At 45.1% G+C, this 22,726-nt stretch overlaps 1 protein-coding gene across 8 annotated transcripts in view; it reads right to left on the reverse strand.

Moving 5' to 3' along the window:
* Nucleotides 1–22,726, reverse strand: part of Rgs6 (regulator of G protein signaling 6) — a 560,849-nt gene that overhangs the window by 84,928 nt on the left and 453,195 nt on the right. For all 8 annotated transcript variants that reach the window (XM_052185525.1, XM_052185520.1, XM_052185521.1 and 5 more), the window contains exons 7-12: nt 15,483–15,547; nt 11,788–11,864; nt 9,146–9,227; nt 7,706–7,780; nt 5,564–5,662; nt 4,215–4,276 (exon numbers count right to left, since the gene is read on the reverse strand). In XM_052185525.1, the coding sequence (XP_052041485.1) occupies nt 4,215–4,276; nt 5,564–5,662; nt 7,706–7,780; nt 9,146–9,227; nt 11,788–11,864; nt 15,483–15,547 (460 nt within the window). The remainder of the gene's footprint in view (nt 1–4,214; nt 4,277–5,563; nt 5,663–7,705; nt 7,781–9,145; nt 9,228–11,787; nt 11,865–15,482; nt 15,548–22,726) is intronic.

Here is a 22,726-nt window from a genome sequence, read left to right on the forward strand (position 1 = left end):
GAGTGGATATTACCTGTGGTGGAGGCAGAGGCTGGTGGATCTCTAAGTTCAAGGCCCGATCTACAGAGTGAGTTCCAGGACAGCCAGGGCTACACAGAGAAACTCTGTCTCAAAAACCTAAAAAACCCAACCCTACCCAAACTAACCAACCAACCAACCAACCAACCAACCAACCAACCAAAACAAAACAAAACAAAAAAAGAAAACAAAGGAAGAAAGAAAACCAAGATGTGAAAATTTGAACCAGAGACTCAAAGAACACAGCACTCTAGGGCCATTTTATGTAGGAAGCTGTGTGTGCTGTCTCCTAAGATCAGGACTTAAACTAAAGGTGTTTAAAAGCAAACTATAATAGCACTGGCTCAAGTTATCCAGAAGGCAGTGTTCTTTCTTTAGGAAGGCAAGTTTGTGAGCCACATTTAAGGAAGATTTTCACTTAAAATAGTTAAGACAAAAAAGCAGAGTAGTGAGTGGTATCTATCTGGAAAGTTACTTTGTATATATAGTGATTGTTATTTCAGAGTCAAGAACAGGATTCCACATTTAGGTAGCTGAAGAAGCAGTCTAGGAAGCACACAGATGCTGAGGTGTCAAGGGCATTTAAACACTGTTAGGGATAATGCACAGATTATTTGAAACTATAATGAAACCGAGGAGATTTAAAGAGCCAGTCCCTCCATACACAACACCTCCCTCCTGGAAGACAAGAGGCCGGCGTGTCTACAAGGTGGAAAAAGGGGAACTGGACTGACTAAGCTTCAGAGCTGGCCTTGGGAAGTCTGCAGGGCTGACAGAATAGGAGTCAGAGGGAGGAGGGAGAGAGGCTGACTAGGAAGACTTGCATTAACACAAAGCTGTCATCTTCAAGGCCAGTCTCCCTCCTCCTTCCATCTCATATACCTGAATTTTGCTCCTGTCAGAAGGACTGTTAATCACCACCTTGGAAAATTACTAGTCCTTCTTGTTCGCTGGGGAGGGACCTGAGTGCCAAGGACTGGAGGCAAGCCTCAAGCACGTGTTCACTCATCAACCCTGTGGGCTAACCAGTAACACTGTCTCCTCTTCTCAAGAAGAAAAGGAGAGAAAGAGAGATGGAGCAATTTGCTTCATTGAAAACACAGGAAATGGCGGAGGCAGGATTCAAACCTCCCTAGTGGGTCTCTAGACACACCCACTGACTGCTCTGTCCCTCTACTGTTGGCTACAAGTTTTAATTCTACCCAGTTCTTCCAGTTCTTGCTTTTTTTTCAGAACTGGCCACCATCAGCTTCTCACCTCTTGGGTTCTTAGGCAACTAAAGTGGGAAAAAAAAAAGGCAAGGGACCTTTCCTCAGGGGGACACAATTCTAATTAACACTTATCACCTGGAGCAGGCCCAGGGAAACCAGATCCCAGGCATGGGACTGTGTGGCTCACCCAGGAGAGCTCAGTTTTCGCCTCTGGCCAGCTGCCAGAGTGCCACCACCCCGGCCCCTCCCCGCAGAGCACAGCAGCTGACAGGCTAGGCCTGGCTCAGCTTTATCTCCAGCAAACACCCGGCTGCTCTCCCCGCTGCTCTCTGGGAGTTTGCTTGTGGCTCTAATGAAAACCCTCAAGTCGAATTGAAGAGTTGTCAGTTATTGCTGCCGGGGAATAAAATCCAGCCTCTGCTGGGTTTGGACTCCGGGAAGTCTCTAGCTGGGGACTTGTGGTTGAAATAACCCCTCGTGTGAGCGCCTCTCAAGTGTAATTAGATGTACCAGCTGGGGCTCCTCCCAGACAGCCCATAAACAAACAAACAATGGGACCTGCCAGACTCCCTGCCTTTGCTACAGGCCCTCCTGGGACATATCACCTACCACATCCTGACTGGCATCTCACGATGATGGGTTTGGGCGTCTCCAGTTACCCTAAAGATAAGACAAAGCTGAAACTCAGAGATGCTCTCTGAAGTGAGTTCTCGGGCTACGGTAGCTGCAATAGCATTACCAGAGTCTTCGACACCAGATTAATCCACTTGAGGCTCAAAGTACAGCTTGCTCTAGTCTCCCTTGGAGCCACTGAGTCCGTGCCTAGGGCTGGGGTTTGGGAATTCCCCGTTGCTTAGTTCTCCATCCAGCCTCGGAACATTGGCCCTGGACATGGGAACCTGATGAAAGAGCTCTGTGGACGCTCTCTCCTACGGGCCCTTCCAAGCCAGACATGACTATATGGGCACTGCAGCATGCCACATCAGTCATTTCTGTGTCTCGCCTCACAGAGGCTCGGTGTTCTTACAGCATAGGAAAGTTGAGGCAGCTTCAGCCGGTTTGCTCTTGGCTGCTCTTTGGGGGTGGGAGGCAAAGGTATCCTCATTTTGGAACGAAAAGGCACTTTCAGAGGCTGGTGTGCTGGCCGGGTTGACAGCGAGGATGAGACACGGTCTATAGCGTGCAGCTACTGCTACCTGGGACTTTAGAATAACTGCTGTCTGTGTGGTGGGAGCTTCAGCCAAGGGCACTGTGAGAGGCATTTGCATTATGGAGCCCAGGAACACTGTAATTCTCAACGGGGGTGATTTTGCTGCTGACCCTTTCCACATTTGGTAATGCTCTGAGACATGGCCGGTTGTCACGATGGTGAGATGACACTACTGGCCTCTAGTGGATAGAGTGCTGTATAACATGCTTATGTATAGGCTAGGACCTTAAAAATGCAACAAGCCATCGTGAGGCCCAGAATGTCAATAACTAAGTTTACTATTAAAAGTACAAACAGGAGAATAGAGAGATGCCTCAGCTGCTAAGAACACATACTGCTATTTTGTAGAGAACCCCAGTTAGGTTTTCTTGTACCCACACTGGGCAGCTAACAATCCCTTGGAATTCCTGCTCCAGGGGATCCAAGGCTCTCCTCTAGCATCTGTGGGCTGCTGCACTCCCGTGCATATTTCCACATATACACATATACTCATAATTTAAAAGAATTAAATCTTTATGACTGGATCTGGATGTGATTCCAGTTCCTCGGGAGGATTCCGAGTTCAAGCAAGGCTTGTCCGAACAATAGAGGGAGTTCAAAGACATTCCAGGTAACTTAGATCCCCTTCTCAAAATAAAAAGGAACCCAGGGTCTTGGGAACACAGGCTTGTAGTAGTACATCACTTGCCAGTGGTTTGTGAGGTTCAGTTCCCAGTACCAGAACATATCAGCGAATATACACGAGGGAGTGCACATAGACACGCATACAGGGCATGGGCATACACACACACACACACACACACACACACACACACAATGCCATAAGCTCAAACTACAACTGTCCTTGGTGTCCTGAGCAGAGCACTAGTCCTGGCTTTGGATTTGGGGTTGGCTTTCTGAATTCCCATTTGTCCAGAGAGAAGATGTGGCTTACCCCAGGGGGTAAAGCCTTACAGGTGGGCCACCCAGCTAGTACTCCACATGCTCTAAATTTAAGGGACTCAGTTTCCCTGATAGATGGCAGCAAATAGCCTGAATTACAGCTTGGATTCCTTTAGAAACTGGACCCTGATTTTACAGCAGCATATAGATGAATAAGTATTAAGTTCTGGCTGCCTGATTAGATTTATTCCACACAGAACCTCCAGGTTGTCTCTTTACTGAAACATTAAAAAAAAAAAAAAACCAAAAAACTGGACCATTCAGTTGATAAAATTGAGTCTCCCAGGAGGTAACAGAGGGCACCCAGCTACCAGTGCAGATCATAGCCCAGGAGCTGCTGGGGAAGCCAGGCCGCAGGGGCTGGATGTTTGCTTCACAGATGATGCAGTGCGGTTCAGCAGTTGTTGGTATGTGGAGGAGGAACAACTCTCAAGGATCTCTCCCCTCCTGCTCCTGTGGCTGTTCCTAAAGGGCACACACAATTTCTTTCCCCAGTAAAGTGAATCTGGGTGTTTTATAGCTAAAAAGGGAGTGATTCCATTTGAATCAACCAAGGGACTGAAGGCAACGGTGCATGATGGTGTTTGTCAAAGGTGTTCTTCCCCGAGTGACAAGGTTCTATGGCAGAAGCTTAAGGAAGAGAGTGTGTCTTGCTCAGGGGAGGCCTGTGAGCTACACCCACACAGGGCCTGGGGATTATGCACAGCAGATTGAAGGAGTGAGTATGGCTGTCTTTGGAAGCTGAATATACTTGTTAACTAGAACTCTGTAACACTTCTCCTTTATAAAATATGCAGGTGGTAATAATATGGGGGGGGGAGGGGACAGCGTACCTTTCAGCCACTTTGGACATTTTCAAACAATGTCTGTCAATCTGTGCATTCAAAAACGTTATCTGGGGGGAGAGAGAGAGAGAGAACATGGGTGCTGAGGTCAATGTAGAGTTTGATTCTCTTTCATCCTGAGAGCCTAAGTCCTGCGATCACACCAAGGTCTAAACAGCTCCGTGGACAATACTCTTACCGTGTAGTGAAAACTCCAGCAACCGGTTTGCCCTTTCGGGAATCCCTGGCACACTTCAGATTCTACAACAGTTTAGCATCTCAATTCCACCTGTTCATAAGTATCATTTAATTTTTACTTTCCTCCCAAATTATTCAATCAAAAGATAGCATGTAGTCAAAAACCTAGGCAACAGAATAGACAATATGTAGTAAACCCCAGTAATAGTTCTTCTGCCTAGTTTCTACATATATATCACCCCATGCTGTGTTTAACTAGAATCAACCAGTAGTTATTTTGCATTTGTTTCTTTCTTCCCACCTAGCCATAAGCTTGTCAGAAAAAAGCATCTAAAATTATTCCTTTGTCCGAAGGCTTGTCCGAACTATAGAGGGAGTTCAAAGACATCCCAGGTAACTTAGATCCCCTTCTCAAAATAAAAAGGAACCCAGGGTCATCAGAAGTCAGCATGACATAATAAAGAGTATACTTCAGAAGGGAGTGATGTCCTTAGCCATTCTGTTTGTTTGCTTGTTTTTTAATGAATTTTAATTTCTTTTTTAAAAAAGATTTATTTATTTATTATATGTAAGCACATTGTAGCTGTCTTCAGACACTCCAGAAGAGGGCATCAGATCCCATTACAGATGTTTGTGAGTCATCATGTGGTTGCTGGGAATTGAACTCAGGACCTTCGGAAGAGCAGTCAGTGCTCTTAACTGCTGAGCCATCTCTCCAGTCCCCTAGCCACTCTCTGTAAATCTGGCTTCCTCATCAAGACATAAAATAACATGTGAGTTATGAGCAGAAAATGACGCTGACATGACTTCGGAATAGAGCTCTCTTTATTCTAAGGCCCTCCCTTGGAGTCTTAGCAATATAGAGGTAGTGGTCCTGGACTGGTGCATTCTGGGAGTTCATTATAACATTAACTCCTGTAGGATGGGATGTTTGCCTCTCCTTCCTTATCTCTTATCCTTATCACAGAAGGCAGTGGGGAACCCTGACCTTAAAAGCCACTGAGATAGCTCTGTCACACCCCTTTCAATAACTGCTAGAGATCCACACACAGTGGAGAGTTTATTAAGATTTTTAAGTGTCACCTGTGGCACACACGGGTTGAAGTCCTCCAGCAGCTGGATCCTGCTGCCCATTGATTGATCTACGCGTATTCACTCACCTGTTTTCGGATATCATCTTTTGTAGTTTTCCTGATTGGCTGGCTTGGTATGTGCACTGGACTCTGTGACTGGGTCTCGTCCGTCACACCATACACTGACTAGAAGACAAAGCAAAAATATGAATGGCATACCCTCAGTGTTGTGGGTGCCTCAGGAGTTGACCCTTCATCTCTTTCTTTTAATATCTCTATGGCATCCAGCCAGATGACTTGACTCTGTTTGAATTTCTCCCATGGTAGACTTAAGGGACCACATCCTCTTTCTGTTACAACAGCAAGGAAATCCTTCATTTCCTTGAGCTAAAATGGTTTCCATGTGTAGCACTGTTTCTCTAAATTCAATCTTGAGGGCAGCTAACTTCGGAAGAATCAGTTGGGGGTCTTTGGTCAAGAGGGGCGTTGCTGAGTCCCACCTCGGACTGACTGAATCAGAATTCTCATTAGTGGGTTTGGGAGTCTGTACTTTAAACAAGAACCCCAGGTGATCTGGGGTTAACACTGACCTTAAGAATAACAGCTGAAAGGTTCAAAAGTTTCCTATGGGTCTCCTGCTGGCCAGCAGGTGACATGGCCATCTGGTACAGTGCTGGCATGACAGACTTCCTGGCTCATGCTCCTTTTAAAATTAAGCAGTTTTCTGGCCTCAGTTTCCACACAAGCCTACAGTCATGGCTGCTTTTCAAGTAGTTTGTGGTGTTATGAAGAGGGAAAGAAACAGCTCTGAAGGACATACTGTGCATAGCTGAAATCTACACAATTATGAAGGCTCAGATGACATACACAGAGCCACATAAAACTCTGGGATCTTAGAATTAGGGTTATTAAAGACTAAATAAGTACAGTCAAGACTAGGTTTGAAATATAGTATTGTTATTTACCTGATGATCAAATAACATAAGTAACCTCAAGAAGTACAAACCTGGGGTTTCAGTGTCTGTTTCTCCCCGTCCCTGTCCCTCTCCACCCCTCTCCATCTCTCTCTCTCTCTCTCTCTCTCTCTCTCTCTCTCTCTCTCTCTCTTTCTCTGATGCATTCACACACAGACATTCACATACAAAGACATTCACACACAGAGACAAACACACGCACGCACGCACACACACATGCCTGCATGCACACCACCCTACTAATCCTTGTCTAAATATCTGAAACCTTCCCAAACCTCAAATCCCACAAGAGGAACATTCTACACCTCATCTCATAGAATAGGATCTGCTTAAAGCATAGGACCACTGAAAATAATGCACAACACTACCTTTGGACTATATATATGCATAAGGTGGCGAAGAAAGGAGTAAGCTTTGTACTCAGACTTGGGTCCTTCCCCCTAAGATAGCTAGAGAGTTATCCTACAAGCATTCCAAGCACTGGAACACTTCTGATCCGAAGTGATCTGAACTCGTACTTGGTCATCATGTGAGTTGGCAATATTTGAGGATGTTCTGCTAGCCTACTGAAATTCGTGTTACAGAGCACAGCCACAGTCTTCTGTAGCATGGTCTTTGGAGAAGGTGAATATATTGATGGAGGTAGTCTGACTCCAGGATCCACGGGGATGCTGTGGCCACTGCCCATTTTAGTGCAGTGAAAGACAAGGAAACCTGGGGTCATTCAAAGTAGGGCAAGATGGTGACATGGGTCAGCTCTATTTAAACACTCCCATTTGCTTCTAAATACCAGGCTTTTTGTACCTGCAAGCTCTTCTGTATTTTTCCCCAATGGTTTCTTTTCTTCACTGCAACATCCCCAGATGCACCTTCTATTTACTCCTTATCTCAGAGGATCTGGCTTACATAAGGCCCCTGGGATACCTAACTCTGTCTCAGTTACACCTCCAGGGGCTCCTGAACTTTCCCATTTTCCCTAATGCAGCACAGGGGCCCCATACCCGGCTGTCTGGTTTCATTCCCTTCAAAACTATGGGCTCTCCCCAAACCTGTAACTGAACCTCAGCAATTTGCACAATGCCTAGAACATACCAGTGGCCGCACAACAAATATTTCTAGAATTTGTGAATAAAGTTATTTTAAAAGACAAAGTGTGGCAGAATTACCAGCAGAAAAAAAAAATCACTGTGAACACCCACCGGAAAGAGAGGGCTATTCCCCACCAGGAATTTGTAATTCAAGTCAACTAGCGAACCTTTTTAACCTTTTGTGGATTCTTCAAACGCCGACATTTTCTGATATCCATTTCTGTTGTGTTCACACATCCTGGCTGAGAAGAAAAAAAATAGTTTAAATTACTGAATGAAAATTATGCTTCCAGTAGAATCCAAGCAGTACCGTCAGACCCAGTCCTTCCCGTTGCAGATAACGCTTCATCTTGTCATCTTGCCAGTGCTCCTTTGCGGAGTTCTCACTGGAAATATAAAACCTGACCTTATAGTCAGGACACCCTGTGGGGGCTCTAGGAGGCCTTCCTGGCACCACACCTATATTTCAAGTGGCCACAGTGCGTTGGGCATAGCCTTTGCTATGTCCCATCTCTAACCACCTGAAAAGAAAATCCCATGTGTGGACAGGGAGGGGCTTTGTGGCACTGTTGCTTTTAATTGGTTTTTAGAAGGTTGCAATAGTTTGTTCATTTTCAATTCCATTTCCTGAGGACAATCAAGATTTGTTTTAATAATGTGAAATCAGAGACACAGTCAAGCTTCATTGTCTTCTGATTTGTGAATTCATCTACTTGCTAAATTTTCCTTTGTAACGTGCAAATCAATGTTCTCAGAGCGTAATGACCATTTACAGACACGTGCAGAAGAACAATCATTTTGAGTCACCCCACATAACCATGCCCAGAGGAGGCTGAGCAGGGTAAGCCTGCCTTCCTGTTCCACACTGGACAGCAGCCTCTACAGGGCTTATCTGGTTCCAGGCTTTCTACATTTTTGTGTTCCTCTTGGTGACCTTTCCATTTTCAGTAGCCTCCGGGCAGCATGTCAAAGAATTGTATAGTGTCCTAAGGGCAAAGGGGGCTCTTCTGGGCCATTGGAGAAAACAGAATGGCCATGACATTGCCTGGACTGAGTTCTGCCAGTTGTAGGCTCACCACAGTGAGTCAACATTATAATATTAACAGTGGTGTCTTCACACCAGAACACACTGAGACAAAGTTACATATTGTTCAAAATATGCGAGCAGCTTCTGGAAGGAAGCTAACTCATGCAGGAGCAATGTTTCAATCTTCACTAATCCAGAGTTTGCAAAGACTTTATATAGAACATGACTACTGTAAGACTTCACAATACATGGAAAGAATGTCTTAAGATCCAGGGCTTGCTGATGGCGGAAACACACATTGCTAATGTAAAGGAATGGAGACCTCGAACATTCCAAGGCCCGTCTCTCGGCATCCCCATTGTTCCCCATTTCTGGTTCTACATTTTCACCAGTGTATAATTTTTTAAAGATGGAATTGACATTCCTCCAGGAAATCTATGGAGAGAATGTGAACAGACAGAAAGAACAACTTCACAAAACATAGCAACTCTCCTAAGGAAGAGTCACGTGATTTCCTTGGATAAAAGAAAAGAATGAGGTAGGCAGGTCTGACTCTGGAGACCAAGCAGAGCGTCCTCACCACTGGCCTGTGGACATCCCAGAAGGCCCGTTCTTGGCTATCCAAAATTTTTCTTTCTGTCTTATCCTTTTTCCGGTCAATCCTGAAAGAGTAAAGAGAAAGTGTTTGTGCTGTTTTCACTTCTGCCCTCTCAGCTCTTCTGCTCCTAGGTGCTAAGGTGCCCCTAAGGCTGTGACCACCCACATGGCCCCCCAGAAACTCCACACTCCGAAAGAGCTTGTTATTGGCCGGATTACGGATTAGCATTTGTGAGCGCTGACCATGATGGGCAGACAGGAAGAATGAGCAGGAGCAGAGTTGTGCGTGTGAGATATTAAGATACAGGTTACTAAGTTCTGAATTCTCCATCAGTCTGTCTCTGCATGTGTAACTCAGTAAGAAGAAATGCAGCCACCTGGTTGCCAATTCTTCCTAAACATGGAAGTTTAAACAGAAGTCAAAACATCTGTAAAACGCTCCAGTTACGTGTTTTAAAAGTCACTTAAACCATATATATGGCTTTCTAAAGACAATGTAGTGGCCGGTCCTAGCCTGGGACAAAACCCTAAAGACAAATATCACTGGCCTCAGTTGGGGAAAGCAAAAGTTGCAGAAGGGATATTAAGGATGGCAAAGCCAGATTCTGTGTGTTCTGATCAGGGGTCGTGCCCCTCCCCCACCACCCTCAAAGCTTGTATCGCTCCACATCATCAAAGTAAAATGTACCTCGTGTGCATTAATTGCGGTGTGACTTGTGGCTCTCAGCTCTCTTGGGAGCCCTTTAGTTTACTGGGCTGAAATAAACCCATAATCACCCTGTGATTTTTGTGGTAATTGCTGTATACTTAAATGGCCCACAATTATTATGCAATCATGGAGTTAATCAGAAAAGTTAATGGAGAAAACCTATATCTGTAGGAAGTGACAGTTTTCACCTCCTTTATAACGTGGTGCCATTTGATTCTGGGAGAGCTAACCTATGCTTCTCTTTGCTTCCCAGGGACCTTTGACCATGCAGACACAGATCTACCTTAGTCTATCCAAACTGTAGCCTCTTTCCTACCAGCTCTCCCCCACCCACAACCTCTACCTCCCAGGTGGTCTCACCCAGTCACTCAGCACCTAGAACCTGGTTTCTGTCTTCCCTCAGGGACATCTGGGAACACTGGATTGACAATGAAGAACCAACAGGTGGCTGGCATCATGGGTATGGGAAAGGCAGAGTTAATTGGGGGAGAGTAACAGTGATGAGGGCATGCAGACTGCTGGGCTAGACCTCCTCAGTCCCTTTCCAATGGTGGCCATTGGTGACCTGTCCTCACTCACACAACCCCCAAACTTGACCCTCTGCATTGAGTGGGGCCAGCATATAGCATTACCATGCTTCTCTGAAACCATACAGAGTCTGTTCACCTACAAGGGATTCTCAGAGAAAAGATCCCCGCATCTCCCAGCTCAGCCCCCTTCCCATCCTTTCTGCATCCTCCTTTGGCCATTGGCTCAGTTGGCTAACCAGATATCATCACTGTGAGAAAAGGGAGACCCTGGCCATAGCAATTCCATGTCCTAGAATTCCATGGGCCTGGGTGACAGCCCTGTTCATGAGCTGGGAGATATTCATTCCTCATGGCTCACGTTTTCTTGTGGAAGACAGAATCTCCATTTCCATGAGTGAAGATATAGAGAAAACCCATTCTCCTCTTCCTCCTGCCCCCTTGTGTCCTCTGTGGAAGATGAATGATTTAATCTTTTGGTAGATTGGAAGGGAGGATGTAGGAAATCTCACACTGCTCCTTCTGGATTAGCCTGAGCTCAGAATATCTCTTCTCTGAGGTAATCTTACAGGAGTAAGCTCTGCCCTGGCAGAGGGATCCTATAGACACCTCTCTCTGCACAGGAAATACATGGCTCCTCATGCTCACAACATGGCTTCAGCAAGTAAATCCAGAAGCCTAAAGTCTATGCATTATTTTTCTATTATTTTAAGCTTTGCCCCTATATGGAAGAGAGTGAGAGTTAACCTGTCTGTTCTGAGTTTGAGCACCTGGTCCCAGCTATTGAAACTGGGGAGAATGTGAAGTTCCTACGAGGTAGGGGTCTGGGTAGTGGTAGAAGGTCATTGGAGGCAGGCCCTTGGAAGGGTAGTCCAGGCCCAGTTATGGTCTAGCAATCTTGACCTCCTGATACTCCATGGTGCAAGTAGCTGCCACTGCCACACACACCCTCTACCATGGTATATTGAAACCTCCCCAAACCATTCTCCCAAATGAATCCTTCTTCCCTTAAGTTGCTTCTGTCACAGTGTTGAAAAAAGTGACTAAGTTTCAACATGCCAACCTATGAAATCAAGTTCTCTAATGAACCTGACCTGGTGTTTTCCAGTCTCTTATCCTGGAAGTCTTATGGAGATCTCTTGGGCAAACAGGTACATCTTTTAGCTCTGCAATTGAAAGGGTCCTTTTTGTCTGATGAAGTTGTCCTAGCAAGACCTTGGTTTCAGACATGATACCTGTTCATCAAGGTCTTCCTACTTATTTAGTCTCTCCCATTTCCTGGGAGAGATTAATTTAGCTTGGAACCTCACTTTGACCACCACGCCCTCACAGCATCTCCAGACACCTAGAGATGTTTCTCTCCCAGAAGTCTCTGCAGAGTTCACCTACTTGACTTGTGCTTCTGCTTGCATAAAGATGAATTCCCACTTCCTTGCAAAGGCCCTCTGGAGTCTTGCTAAATTTTCCTGGTGAGAAATAAAAATCAATAAGACAGTATTAATCATCATAAGCTAATGTAGTGACCCTCATACTTATTACAGGGCAGCCATCTTTTTTGCTTACTCCCATCAAAATGGCAGAGTCTCATACTGAAGCTTCTGGGTGCGATCCCAATTTGACTTTGCACCAGGCTCTGGTGAATTATTTAACTCTTAATGTTCATTTATAAGTGTATTGAGTCTGAAGTCTGGTTCACCAGATTAATCTCTTTTTGGGTATTTATTTTGAGAACACAAGTCTCATAGTACTTGGTATAAAGGCTACTAGGAATTCTGCCTGGTGGCTGTTGGGACAAGAAAGTCATGGTCATCCCACAGCAATACTCAGGATGGAACTCTTCAGGATAATCCTTCCACTGGGGAGCTGGCAGACTGCAGGAAAGGGGAAGCCAGAATGCTTTGCATAGGTACTTTCTAAGGTTAGACTCAGAAGTGGACCAAAGAGAGAGGCAGTTTGTGATGTTCATGGAAGGACACAAATCAGAAATGAAAGAAAGAGAGGGAGAGAGAGAGACAGAGACAGAGACAGAGAGACAGAGAGACAGAGACAGGAAGGAAGGAAGGAAGGAAGGAAGGAAGGAAGGAAAGAAGGAAGGAAGAAAAAGAAGAGAGGGAGGGAGAGAAGGAAGGAAAGAAGACAGGAAGAAAGATCCTTCATCCAGGATCATCTTTAAAGGGAAAGGACAGAGGCTTTTTTCTCAGCCTGCATACTTTCCTACTGGAGCCTCAGGAGAGGGAAAACAGGCATTTGACAGGTCCTCTAATGAGCCCCCTAATTCTGATTAATGGAAGACTGGGGCCTGTATTATGGTATATATTTCCATAGATCTCATGTCAACACTAATTGATTACCCTCATTAGTAGATTATTAATATAAAAGGAGCTTCATTTGAGGAGCACACAAATTCTCACCCATTACCAAGGCTTGGGGTGCAACTACTTTTAAAAGAACTATCCTCTTGATGCTTGTGGTATTTGTAGGAAGTCCACTTAGTGATATTGAAATGTCAGTCACTTGGGAAGATGGTGAACTGTGACTCTGCTGTGCTGTAGAATACTAGGCAGCTATTAAAATGGCAATCTGCTCTATAAAAATAACATAAAGTGATTCCCTAGATGTTACAGCCTGTGATTAGAAGTACATATGTATATGGAGATGTATATATGTATACATAAGATATATAATATATATAAATAAATAGGAGAATATATAATATATCTAGAGAAAAAACAGTGGGAGAATCATAGGTCATTTTCTCTCCTTTTTTATTTTTATTTTTTAAAATTGCTATTTGAATTTTTGTTTCCTACAAAGAGCATATGTAACCAGAAAATTTTAATTAAATTAGTATGCTTTGGGAACAAAATGGATTTCTAGTTTCTAAGCATTTTTATGCAGAAGTTCATCCTGGAAAAAAATATTTATGTGGTATACTTTGCAATTATCAGAACAGACCACTGTGGGGCAAGAGGACAGAGAACTGAATAAATTACCTTAGATGTTATATTTTCTAAGGCACAGAAAGCTGGGTAAGAGCAACCGAAGATTTGGAATCCTAGGGAAGTCACGTGGCCGTAGCAAAGCTGTTTGCCTGGTGTTTGTAGCAAGTAAAACAGCTGGTTTTGTAAAGAGGGTGGATGTGAACACTCGGACACACAGATCCTGGCCCAGATCCCGGGATGCTGAGAGCCACAGCCACACAGCTACATCACACGTGATGTCATGTGCAGACCATAGCCAGGTCCTGAGATCCTAGACAGTCTCCCGGCATCCTTCTCTACTCTCCCCAGCCCCCAACAAGTCTGTGATACCAACAGGCTCAAAGAAGGCCACATGGCAAGCCCAAGCCCTGCTCTCCACTGGCCAAACATCTGCCTTTGGGTAGTGGAGAGGGGAGCCATGGTTTAGTTGCCTTACTAGATTTGGGCACTGGGATGCAAAGCCTGGTGGAAGGGAGTCTTGTGTTTCTTTTGGAAGACTGAGGCAGAGAGGGGCTTGGGAAAGTGGTTCTGAAGATGCTGCTGATTCTTGAGTGTCTCCACTACCCTTAACAGTCCTTCTTGTCCCCTAACTGTTGCCTTTTGATTGGTTCAGTTCAGCAGCACCTGTACACATAGTGCATTGTGAGAGATGGTAAGAAGGTATATGAACATGTAACTGATTTCCTTGGTTCTCTGTGATGCCTGTGAAACATGGTATGGTGGAAAGATTCTGCAATCAGAAGTTAAGCATATATTCACAATGACCTATGAGTCTTCATGTTCTCAGTTTTTTCATTTCCAAACTCTGCCAAGTGGACCTAGACACAAGGGGGACGTGGGATGTCTAATTCTTGCAAGGAAGCACATCTTACGGACAAAGATGGAGGAAGATAACTGGACAGAGAAAGGAGCTCTCCCTTGTGACAGGCGCCTTGACTTATTTCCTAGGTTGAATTTTGTTCTAGGATTCTGTCTCTACTCCCAAGCTCAGGAGAGAGATATAGAGGTGAAATTTAAATTTTTGATCTTAAACTTATTGTACAGAAAATCTGACAATTGACCTTACAGAAAAAAATTTGTGAATTCCTAGCACATGTATACAGTTGTATAGCAGAGTCACCCCCCATGTCCCCTGGGAGATCTCTTTGTGCTCAGACCCCAACCCATCTGTAACTATAGCCGTTGCTCTATTTCCCCTCATGATATATGTGCTGTCTTTGCAAGAATATCAAACAATGGAATGGATGGCTTAAGATTGGATTCTGCCGCTTGACATGTTGCCTTCAATACCCACCAAGTAGTTGTGTGTAACAGGAACCAGTCCTTTTACTGCACAATATTATTCCACTGCATGGATGTACATAAGTAGTTTAGTCTTTGGTCCATTAAGATGGCTTTAAGTTGCTTCTAGCCTTGGGGCACCACATACAAAGCTAATGTGGACAGTAATACATTTTTTAAAAAATATGTGAAATAGGTTCTGATTTCTCTACTTGACTATGAGTGTGATAACTATATATTCAGCTTTATAAGAAACTGCCAAAACATACCATTTTTTCCCATTCTCTCAGGAACACAAAAGAATGTGTACCACATGCTCACTGTCACTTGATGCCCTTTATATCTTTCATGGTAGCCATTCTTTGGTGAAATATCTGCACAAGTCCTGTGCCTGCTTTTATATTGAGTTGTCTGTCTGTCTGTCTGTCTTGATGTACATATGAGACAGAGTCTCACCACATAGCCCAGGCTGGCACAGTCCAGGTTTCCCCCAAACTCACAATACCTAGTCTCTTAGTCTCCTAGACTCCAAAGTGCTAAGAATCCAGGTGTTGCCACCAGGACCCACTTGAGTTCTATATTTTTAGCTGTTGAAGTTTGAGTTATTTCTATACAGATACAATTTGACTGTCATGCAAGAGAAGCTGGTGACAAAGAAGAAACAGAAGAGACATCCTTCCTGCTGTCTCTAAGGGAATGCAGAAGGGAGAAAAGGAAAAATGCAGGATTCTACAAAACTGCAGGGATGCTGCTCCTCCCACCAGGCATGGGAACTTTCCTCCTCCACCCCCGCCCCCACCCCCACCCCCGCCCTGTACTCACCGCTTCATAGTCGGCCAATTCCAGCCTTGCTTTGTTCTGCATCGTCCTCTTACAGAGATAGATGGCTGAGGAAGAAGAGAAACAGCAGCCATATTAACCCAGCAGTGTACTGGAGTGGAGTCAGCGCGTGCTGCCCTGCCAGCCACACACTGTGCTGGCTAGTTTTATGTCAACTCGACGCAGACTAAAGAAGAGGAGAGAGCCTCAGTTAAGAACATGCCTCCATAAGAGCAGGCTGTATGCAAGCTGGTGGGGTAGCTCCTTAGTGATTCGTGGGAAGGGCCCAGCCCATTGTGGGCGGAGCCACCCCTGGGCTGGGGATCCTGGGTTCTATAACAAAACAGGCTGAGCAAGCCATGATGAGCAAGCCAGTAAGTAGCACCCCTTGTGGCCTCTGCATCAGCCCCTGCCTCCAGATTCTTGCCCATCCTGACCTCTGTTAATGATGAATAGTGATGTGGAAACACAAGCCTTTCTTCCCTAGGTTGGGCATGATGTTTCATCCGAGCAAGTAATCCTAACCAAGATGTGCACCTACACTGTGCTAATGGCCAGCTGTCCAAGAGGTACAGCTAGCTTTTCAAAGTGGATGTCACTGCCTCTGACATTCCCTTCTTCCCTTCATGATGCACCAAACACCGTCTGCCTAGAGTAACCGTTTATAAGCATGACCATGGCCTGTACTGCCATGTCTCTAGGGTTGTAAATATGGCCCTTTGTCATCCCACCTTGTCTTGTCAACCTCCTCTTCTTTCTCATGAAAGCTTTACGAGGCTGCCATTTTAGCTCCACATGGAGAGGCCAGGGGTCCACTTTTGGTGTCTTTCCTCAAATGCTATCCATCTTGTGTTTGAAACATGGCCTCTCAGTGTGCTCCTGTCTCTTCATCCCCAGTACCAGTTTACAAGTGTGTGCTTCCTAGGTGGGTAAGGGGCTTGAACTGAAGCCCCCATACTTACACAGCAAGCATTTTCCACTATAACATCTTCCCAGCAGGGCCCCACTGATATCTGTAAAGCTAGCCCGTTGCTCCAGAGAGCAACCATATACCCTCACCTACACAATCCAGTCTCACTGTCTTCCCATTAACGGGAGTGTCCTCCACTCTAGGCTGAAGGCTCTTTAGGGATGCAGGCTGTCATATTCAGCTGCAGCCCTGCCCCTGGTCCTCAAACATGTTCTGCCAGGGAAAGAGGAGAAGAAAAAAGGACAACTTAGGCTTGTCCATCCAGGCTAAGAAAGGCCCCACATTACAAGAACCTTCTTTCTCAAACATGACCTTCACTGTTTCCTCTCTGTCTCTGCCTCTTCAGGGTTGTCTTTCCTTTTTTAGTGTCAAGGAGAGGGCCCAGGGAAAGCAGAGCATGACTGTTGTGAGTGACCGTGAGGACGGACCACAGACAGCTGGGCCTGCCCAGTGGCCTGACACCTTTCTTATGCTCTCTAGGAGATGCCTTGCCTTGCTGGTTGAAATAACTGGCCTTTTTTTTCCCTGGTCACTTAAGCTGCTAAGAGAACCATGTGGCTCCTAATTGTCTTTCCAGTATGCCCACAATTCTATGCGACAAACTGTGCTGACCAGGGCCAGCTGTGGTTGTTTCCAAATATGCTCAACAACAACATCAACAACAACAACAACAACACACACACACACACACACACACACACACACACATACCACCTTTGTTTTGACTTAATGATTTTTCTATTTAACATCTGAGGGAAAGCTGACTGGATCTACCAGAAGCCATAGTTACAGACTGCAAATTTTGATGCCTTCCTAGGCTGGTGATGTGGAATGTGTCACTCTTTTGGGAGGCTGGGGAGTGGCAGCGAGCCACGGCGCCCACAAGCTCACAAGGGGAAAGAATTGACCCTGTGAAGTGTGCCGAGTTGCTGAGAGAGTCTGGTAGCTGGGTGTGTATTTTGACTTGGGATGTTTTCAGGTTTCATTGGGAATGTCAGGATATAACCTTACCACCCGTTGAGGACTATCTGTATCAACAAAATTCCTGTTAAAAAGGAAGAGTGGTTGTTTCTTTGAAGACTTTGCTAAGTGACTTGGAACCAGTTAATGAATCAAGCGTGTTGACTGAGGCAATTGCTAGTGAATTTGTTACAGATGAGGCGTCTGGAGAAAAGCAATAAAAATGTGGGAGGGGCCAATATTCACATGGCTTCAGAAATTCTTAATTCGGTTTAATAGTATTCAAGCTGGATGGTTTGTTTGAGAAAGAAAACCAAGTCCTTGGGATTTATAGCCCTTAATCCTATTTACTAGGCTGCCACATGAATGATCCTTTGTATAACTTATATTCATCTAGAGGAGTGGTCCTCAACCTTCCTAGTGCTGTGACCCTTCAATACAGTCCCTCAGGTTGTGGTGACTCCCAAGCATAAAATATTCATTGCTACTTCATAATTGTAACTTTGTTACCATTTACGAATTGTAATGTAAGTCTCTTGTGTTTTTGATGGTCTCAGGTGAACCCTTGTGCAAAGGTCGTTTGACTCCCAAAGGGGTCTCGGCCCCCAGGTTAAGAACAGCTGATCTAGAGGGCTGAAAGTGTGTGCATGCCATGTCTTCTGAGTTTCTGTTCACTAGCATTTGCTGTGAACTGAGCAAGCAGAACTCTGCACTGTGCCAGATAAAGAACTCTCCACTGAGCACAAAATACCCCGCCCGCTCTCGGCTTCTTGGATCACAGACAGCCTGTGGGATTTGGGGCAATCAAGCAGGAAGCTTGGCATGCCACCTGCCCTATCTCCATCCCTGGAGAGCCCATGGATGTGGCAGTGGCTTTGACAAAACATTTGCTAGTGGTCCAATGTGAAACTCAGAGATGTGGGGTGTGGGTATGCCTCGGTGGGTAAGGATGCTTGGTTTCCACGCTTGAGGACCTCAGTTTGAATCCCCAGAATCCATGTAAAAACTTATAAATGAATATATGTGGATGTGCGTGGCTGAGTATTCCCATAACTCCAGTGATGTCAGGAGCAGAGCCAGGAGGCTTACTGAACTCACTGCTTACAAGTCGAGCTCCAGGTTTAATGAGAGGCCCTGGATCAAAGACTATGGTAGTGAGTGGTAGGATGGGTCACCTGATGCTTTCCTTTGGCTTCCAGTGCATACAAGTAGGTGTCCCCTCTGCACCCATACCCACACACATATACAACTCTCACTCCCCACAAAATAAATAGATGGAGGGGGGGGGCAACACAGATTTCAACTAAGAGTTTTATGAAGGTAGGATCAAACCAAGAAATTCCCAACCTTGGTCAGAATGGCCAGACAGATTCTGGGGTACTAAGTAAGGAATACAAAGTCTGAGCTGCAGCTGCTGACCATGAGCCTCCAGTCTTGGCCTTCCAGCCTGCTTCCCTGTAGCTGATGCCACATTGGGAACCTGTTACAGGGAGCAGGCACTTGACTCCTGGCATATAGGAGCTTGTCTGTACTGTTGGGTCACCTTCTCTAGAGCTCTGGCTCCAGTGACCTCTAGTGGTGAGAGCCGGTCCTGCAAGAGGACCTCTGGGGAATGTGACACCCCATTGTTGGCTTGTCCTATTTGATGTTTTTAGTAAAAATAGTTATCTCTCCTTCCAAACCCCATCCTGGGTTCACTCGGACGTGTTCACTCTATTGTGTCACCATAACAAGAATGGTTCCTGTCTAACATACAAAATAGGAAACAGATTCACATACTATTAAGACACAAGGAACCGGGTCAGTAAGGTGACTCAGTGGGTACTTGCAGTCAAGTCTCATAATGAGTCCAGTCCCTGGAATCCATGTGGTAAAAGAAAGGAGAGACCGGACTCCTGCAAGTCATCCTTGTGTATTTTCACACGCACTGAGTGTAACAAACTTAAGGGGGAAAAAGAAGATATCTGGAATGGATCTATTTCAATGTACCTAAACCTGACACATTCACGTTGAGTCACTATGACAACGGCACCTGCTTATGCTGAGCTTACCAAATGCCTGGCTCTGCCTCAGGGACCTTTCAAAGGCAGACTCCACAAAGTCCTCATAAGCCTACCCACTAAGTTTGGTTAGCATTCCTATTTTGCAAATCACCTCTGCAAGTCATTCCTCACTGCTGGGCATCCTAAAGGGCTTATTTATTTAATTACTAGGACTTTTATTACATAACTTGCCTGTGACTGACATCTTGATTCTTAACTTGACACCTAGTAGATGAACTTTTGGGCTCATCTGTGAGAGCATTTCTGGGTAGGGGAGACTCATTCCACACGTGGATAGTACCATTGTCTGAATTGGGGTCCTGTTCTAAATAAAATGAGATACAATGTTACCAGCTGCCTCCTCACCCCTCTGCAGTCACACCATTCTACCAGGAAAGCCAAACACTTAAATCCCTCTGTCTAGGCATTTTGCCACAGCAGTGAAAACAGAAACCCAACATCCCTTGGGACTGCTTCAATCTTCTCATTCATCTTCATCACCTTCCTTGTCCCATCATGCCACTTTTCCTGCTAGGCCAGCAAGACTGTGACTTGGTCAGGTCTGTGACATAGATGTTAATGCAGAGTCTATCATTAGCTAGCGGTTGTTGAGTGAATAAAAGTTTCCAGTCCTTCCTTGATCAATCTAATTCATTCTTTCTTTTCCTGACTTCTTAGTTTCAGTCTTGCCCTCTTCTGGGGAGAGGACCATCAAGTAGTAAGAATTTGGCATCACTGTAGCAATACCAGTACCATCCTCCACCATGCCGGAGACAACATCTCCCTAGTGCGGTGTTACTTTGCTACATAACAAAGTTACCTGTTTCACTCATTCTCAACAAAGCAGAACCAGGAACCGAGCAATGATCATGTTGTAACTGTCTCAGGGCTCTTTTCTTTTATATCCCATACCCTTATTTTTCCACTTGAGACTTTGCAATAGACGGAGGCACAGGAATGCAAAATAATCTTATGTTAAGGGGACCCTGAAATAATCTGTTGTTTCCACCTCTGCGGACCCTGCCCACTAATGTTCTGAAATAGAGATCAGTAGAGAAAATTCTGGAAAGGAGAAAAAAAAACCTGTCCTTCTGTACTTAGTAGGTAAGGTTGATTATATTTTACTCTTGATCCAGATGTCTGCTCTGACTCCACCTCCTCACCCCTGCTTGAGGAGCACATGCTGGGTGAACTGAGCTATAATTATCCAAAGGAAGAGGTAGGCTACCCTGAGCAGCCCTGAAGTACTTTTTTATGGCCAAACATGGCTCCTACTCTGAGCTGGAAGCCTTCCTGGACATGCTCAACTACTGTGCAGGGGACAGACCTTTGGGAGGGCCACAATTGTAGGGTAGCAGGTGCCACCCTATCTTTCATACACACTTATCACTTCTTTAAGCAATGCCTCACGTATCCAGACTGTTCTCATCGGCCTGTCTACATCCCACAAACCTGTGCTTCAGAATGGCAATTTATTCCGTAGGTCTTCCAGACCAGGTTCCCCAAACAGCCAGTCCAGTCCCTACTGCTACAGCTGCTGTCTTGTCACTCTGCAAAGCTTCAGGGAAGACGTTCTTGGAGTCACTGAGTGCCTTGGCCTTCAGGAGAGCCACAGACTAGACTGCACCAGTGACTGTAAGGATGCCAAAAACAGTGGGTGGGTGCTGTTGTTGGGGTCTCTAGGCAGGTCATGCCTAGGAGCAGGAAAGGGAATGGGCTGGACTCACTCAGACCTGAGTTCAAACTCTACTGTCTCCTGGGTGATCTGTTGGTCACCTTCAATGAAGAACCAGAAGCATGAACTGGAGAGGTGGATCAACAGTTAAGAGTAATTTTTGTTCTTCCTAGAGACCACAAATGGGTTCCCAACACCCGTATCCAGTGGCTTAATCACAGCCTGTAACTCTGGCTTCAGGGGATCTGATTCCCTCTTCTGGCCTCCATGTGTACTGCGTGCATGTGGTACAGATACACAGACAGGCAGGCACATACACATAGATGAAATAAATAACTTGAAATAAATAAATAACTTGAATTGAATAAATAACTTGTTGTGTGTCAACTTGTAAAAAGAAGCCAGAGCCAGACTGAAGTGTAGCTTAGCACACATGAGGCCGTGGGCTCCATCCTAGTGCGGTAAGAGAACCTATTTCAACCTAAACTCAACAAGCAAGAAGATCTTAAGTAGTAACAAAAGCCTAAATGATACCATAAGTAAATATTTACTGATCAGCTCCTTCCCTCATGGGTCTCACTATCAACTGGGAATTCAGACAAGTATGATCCTGTGAGGATATGGACTTTCTGGGTCTCGAGTTCATTACCTCAAGTTGGGGACAATATAATTTCTTCAGAGAACTGTTCATAGAGACGTGGAGTAATCTCCACTTAGAGTTTGACACAGATCTAACTGGGCTCTGCTGGATAAAGATAATTCAGTTTCACAATTTGTTGTCGTTAAACCTGGTTCTTCCTCCAAGCCCATACTCCCAGAATTAAGACTCAGACTCAAAATGTATTTACAGATACCTTAGCCATATAGCTAGGTTCTATTCTGATTAGATCATAACTAAAATAACCCAATTATTTTATATTCTGCCATGTGGCTGGTTACCTATGCTCGGGTGCCATGTGTCTGTCTCGTCACCTCTTTTCGGTGACCCTCCCACCTTCTCTCTCCCAGAATTCTTTCTCTTCCCAAATGTCCCATTCTAGTTCCTGACTAAGCCACAGGACATAGGCTTTTTAATGGACAGGTGACACATCCATCCAATACACAAGATATTCTCTCTATAACCATTTCACTAGTCCATCCCTCTCTGGTCTCTCTCTTTCTCCCTCTGTCTCTCCTCCCCACCCCTCCACCCTGCTCTTAACTTTCAACTATCAAAATCACCCAATGAGTTTTTTTTTTTATTATAAGTTTTTATAAGTATATGAGAATAGAAAGGCCAGGGGAAGGCAGCTTCTTGATGCAGCCCTTCCTGGAGCTGTGCTCCTAAATCAAACAATAACATAACATTCCCATGGGGTCCTGTCTCTTCTAACTCCACTACACAAGTACTGGTGATAAAACCTGTTCCGTTTACCCCATCTCTTGGAATAATCATGCCTCTCAGTAGGCTATGCTTTCATTTACCATGTGAAACAGGGAATTTGATACATATGTCAGAGTCAAGACCCGTTTTCCTCGAGCACCGTGATGACCAGGTGCCAAGCATCTGTCTTGGAAACTCTTGTGGGTAACAGGAAGTATGGGTCACATGATCAGTTCT

This window comes from Apodemus sylvaticus, chromosome 6 (assembly GCF_947179515.1).
Source record: "Apodemus sylvaticus chromosome 6, mApoSyl1.1, whole genome shotgun sequence".
NCBI classification, from domain to species: Eukaryota; Metazoa; Chordata; class Mammalia; order Rodentia; family Muridae; genus Apodemus; species Apodemus sylvaticus.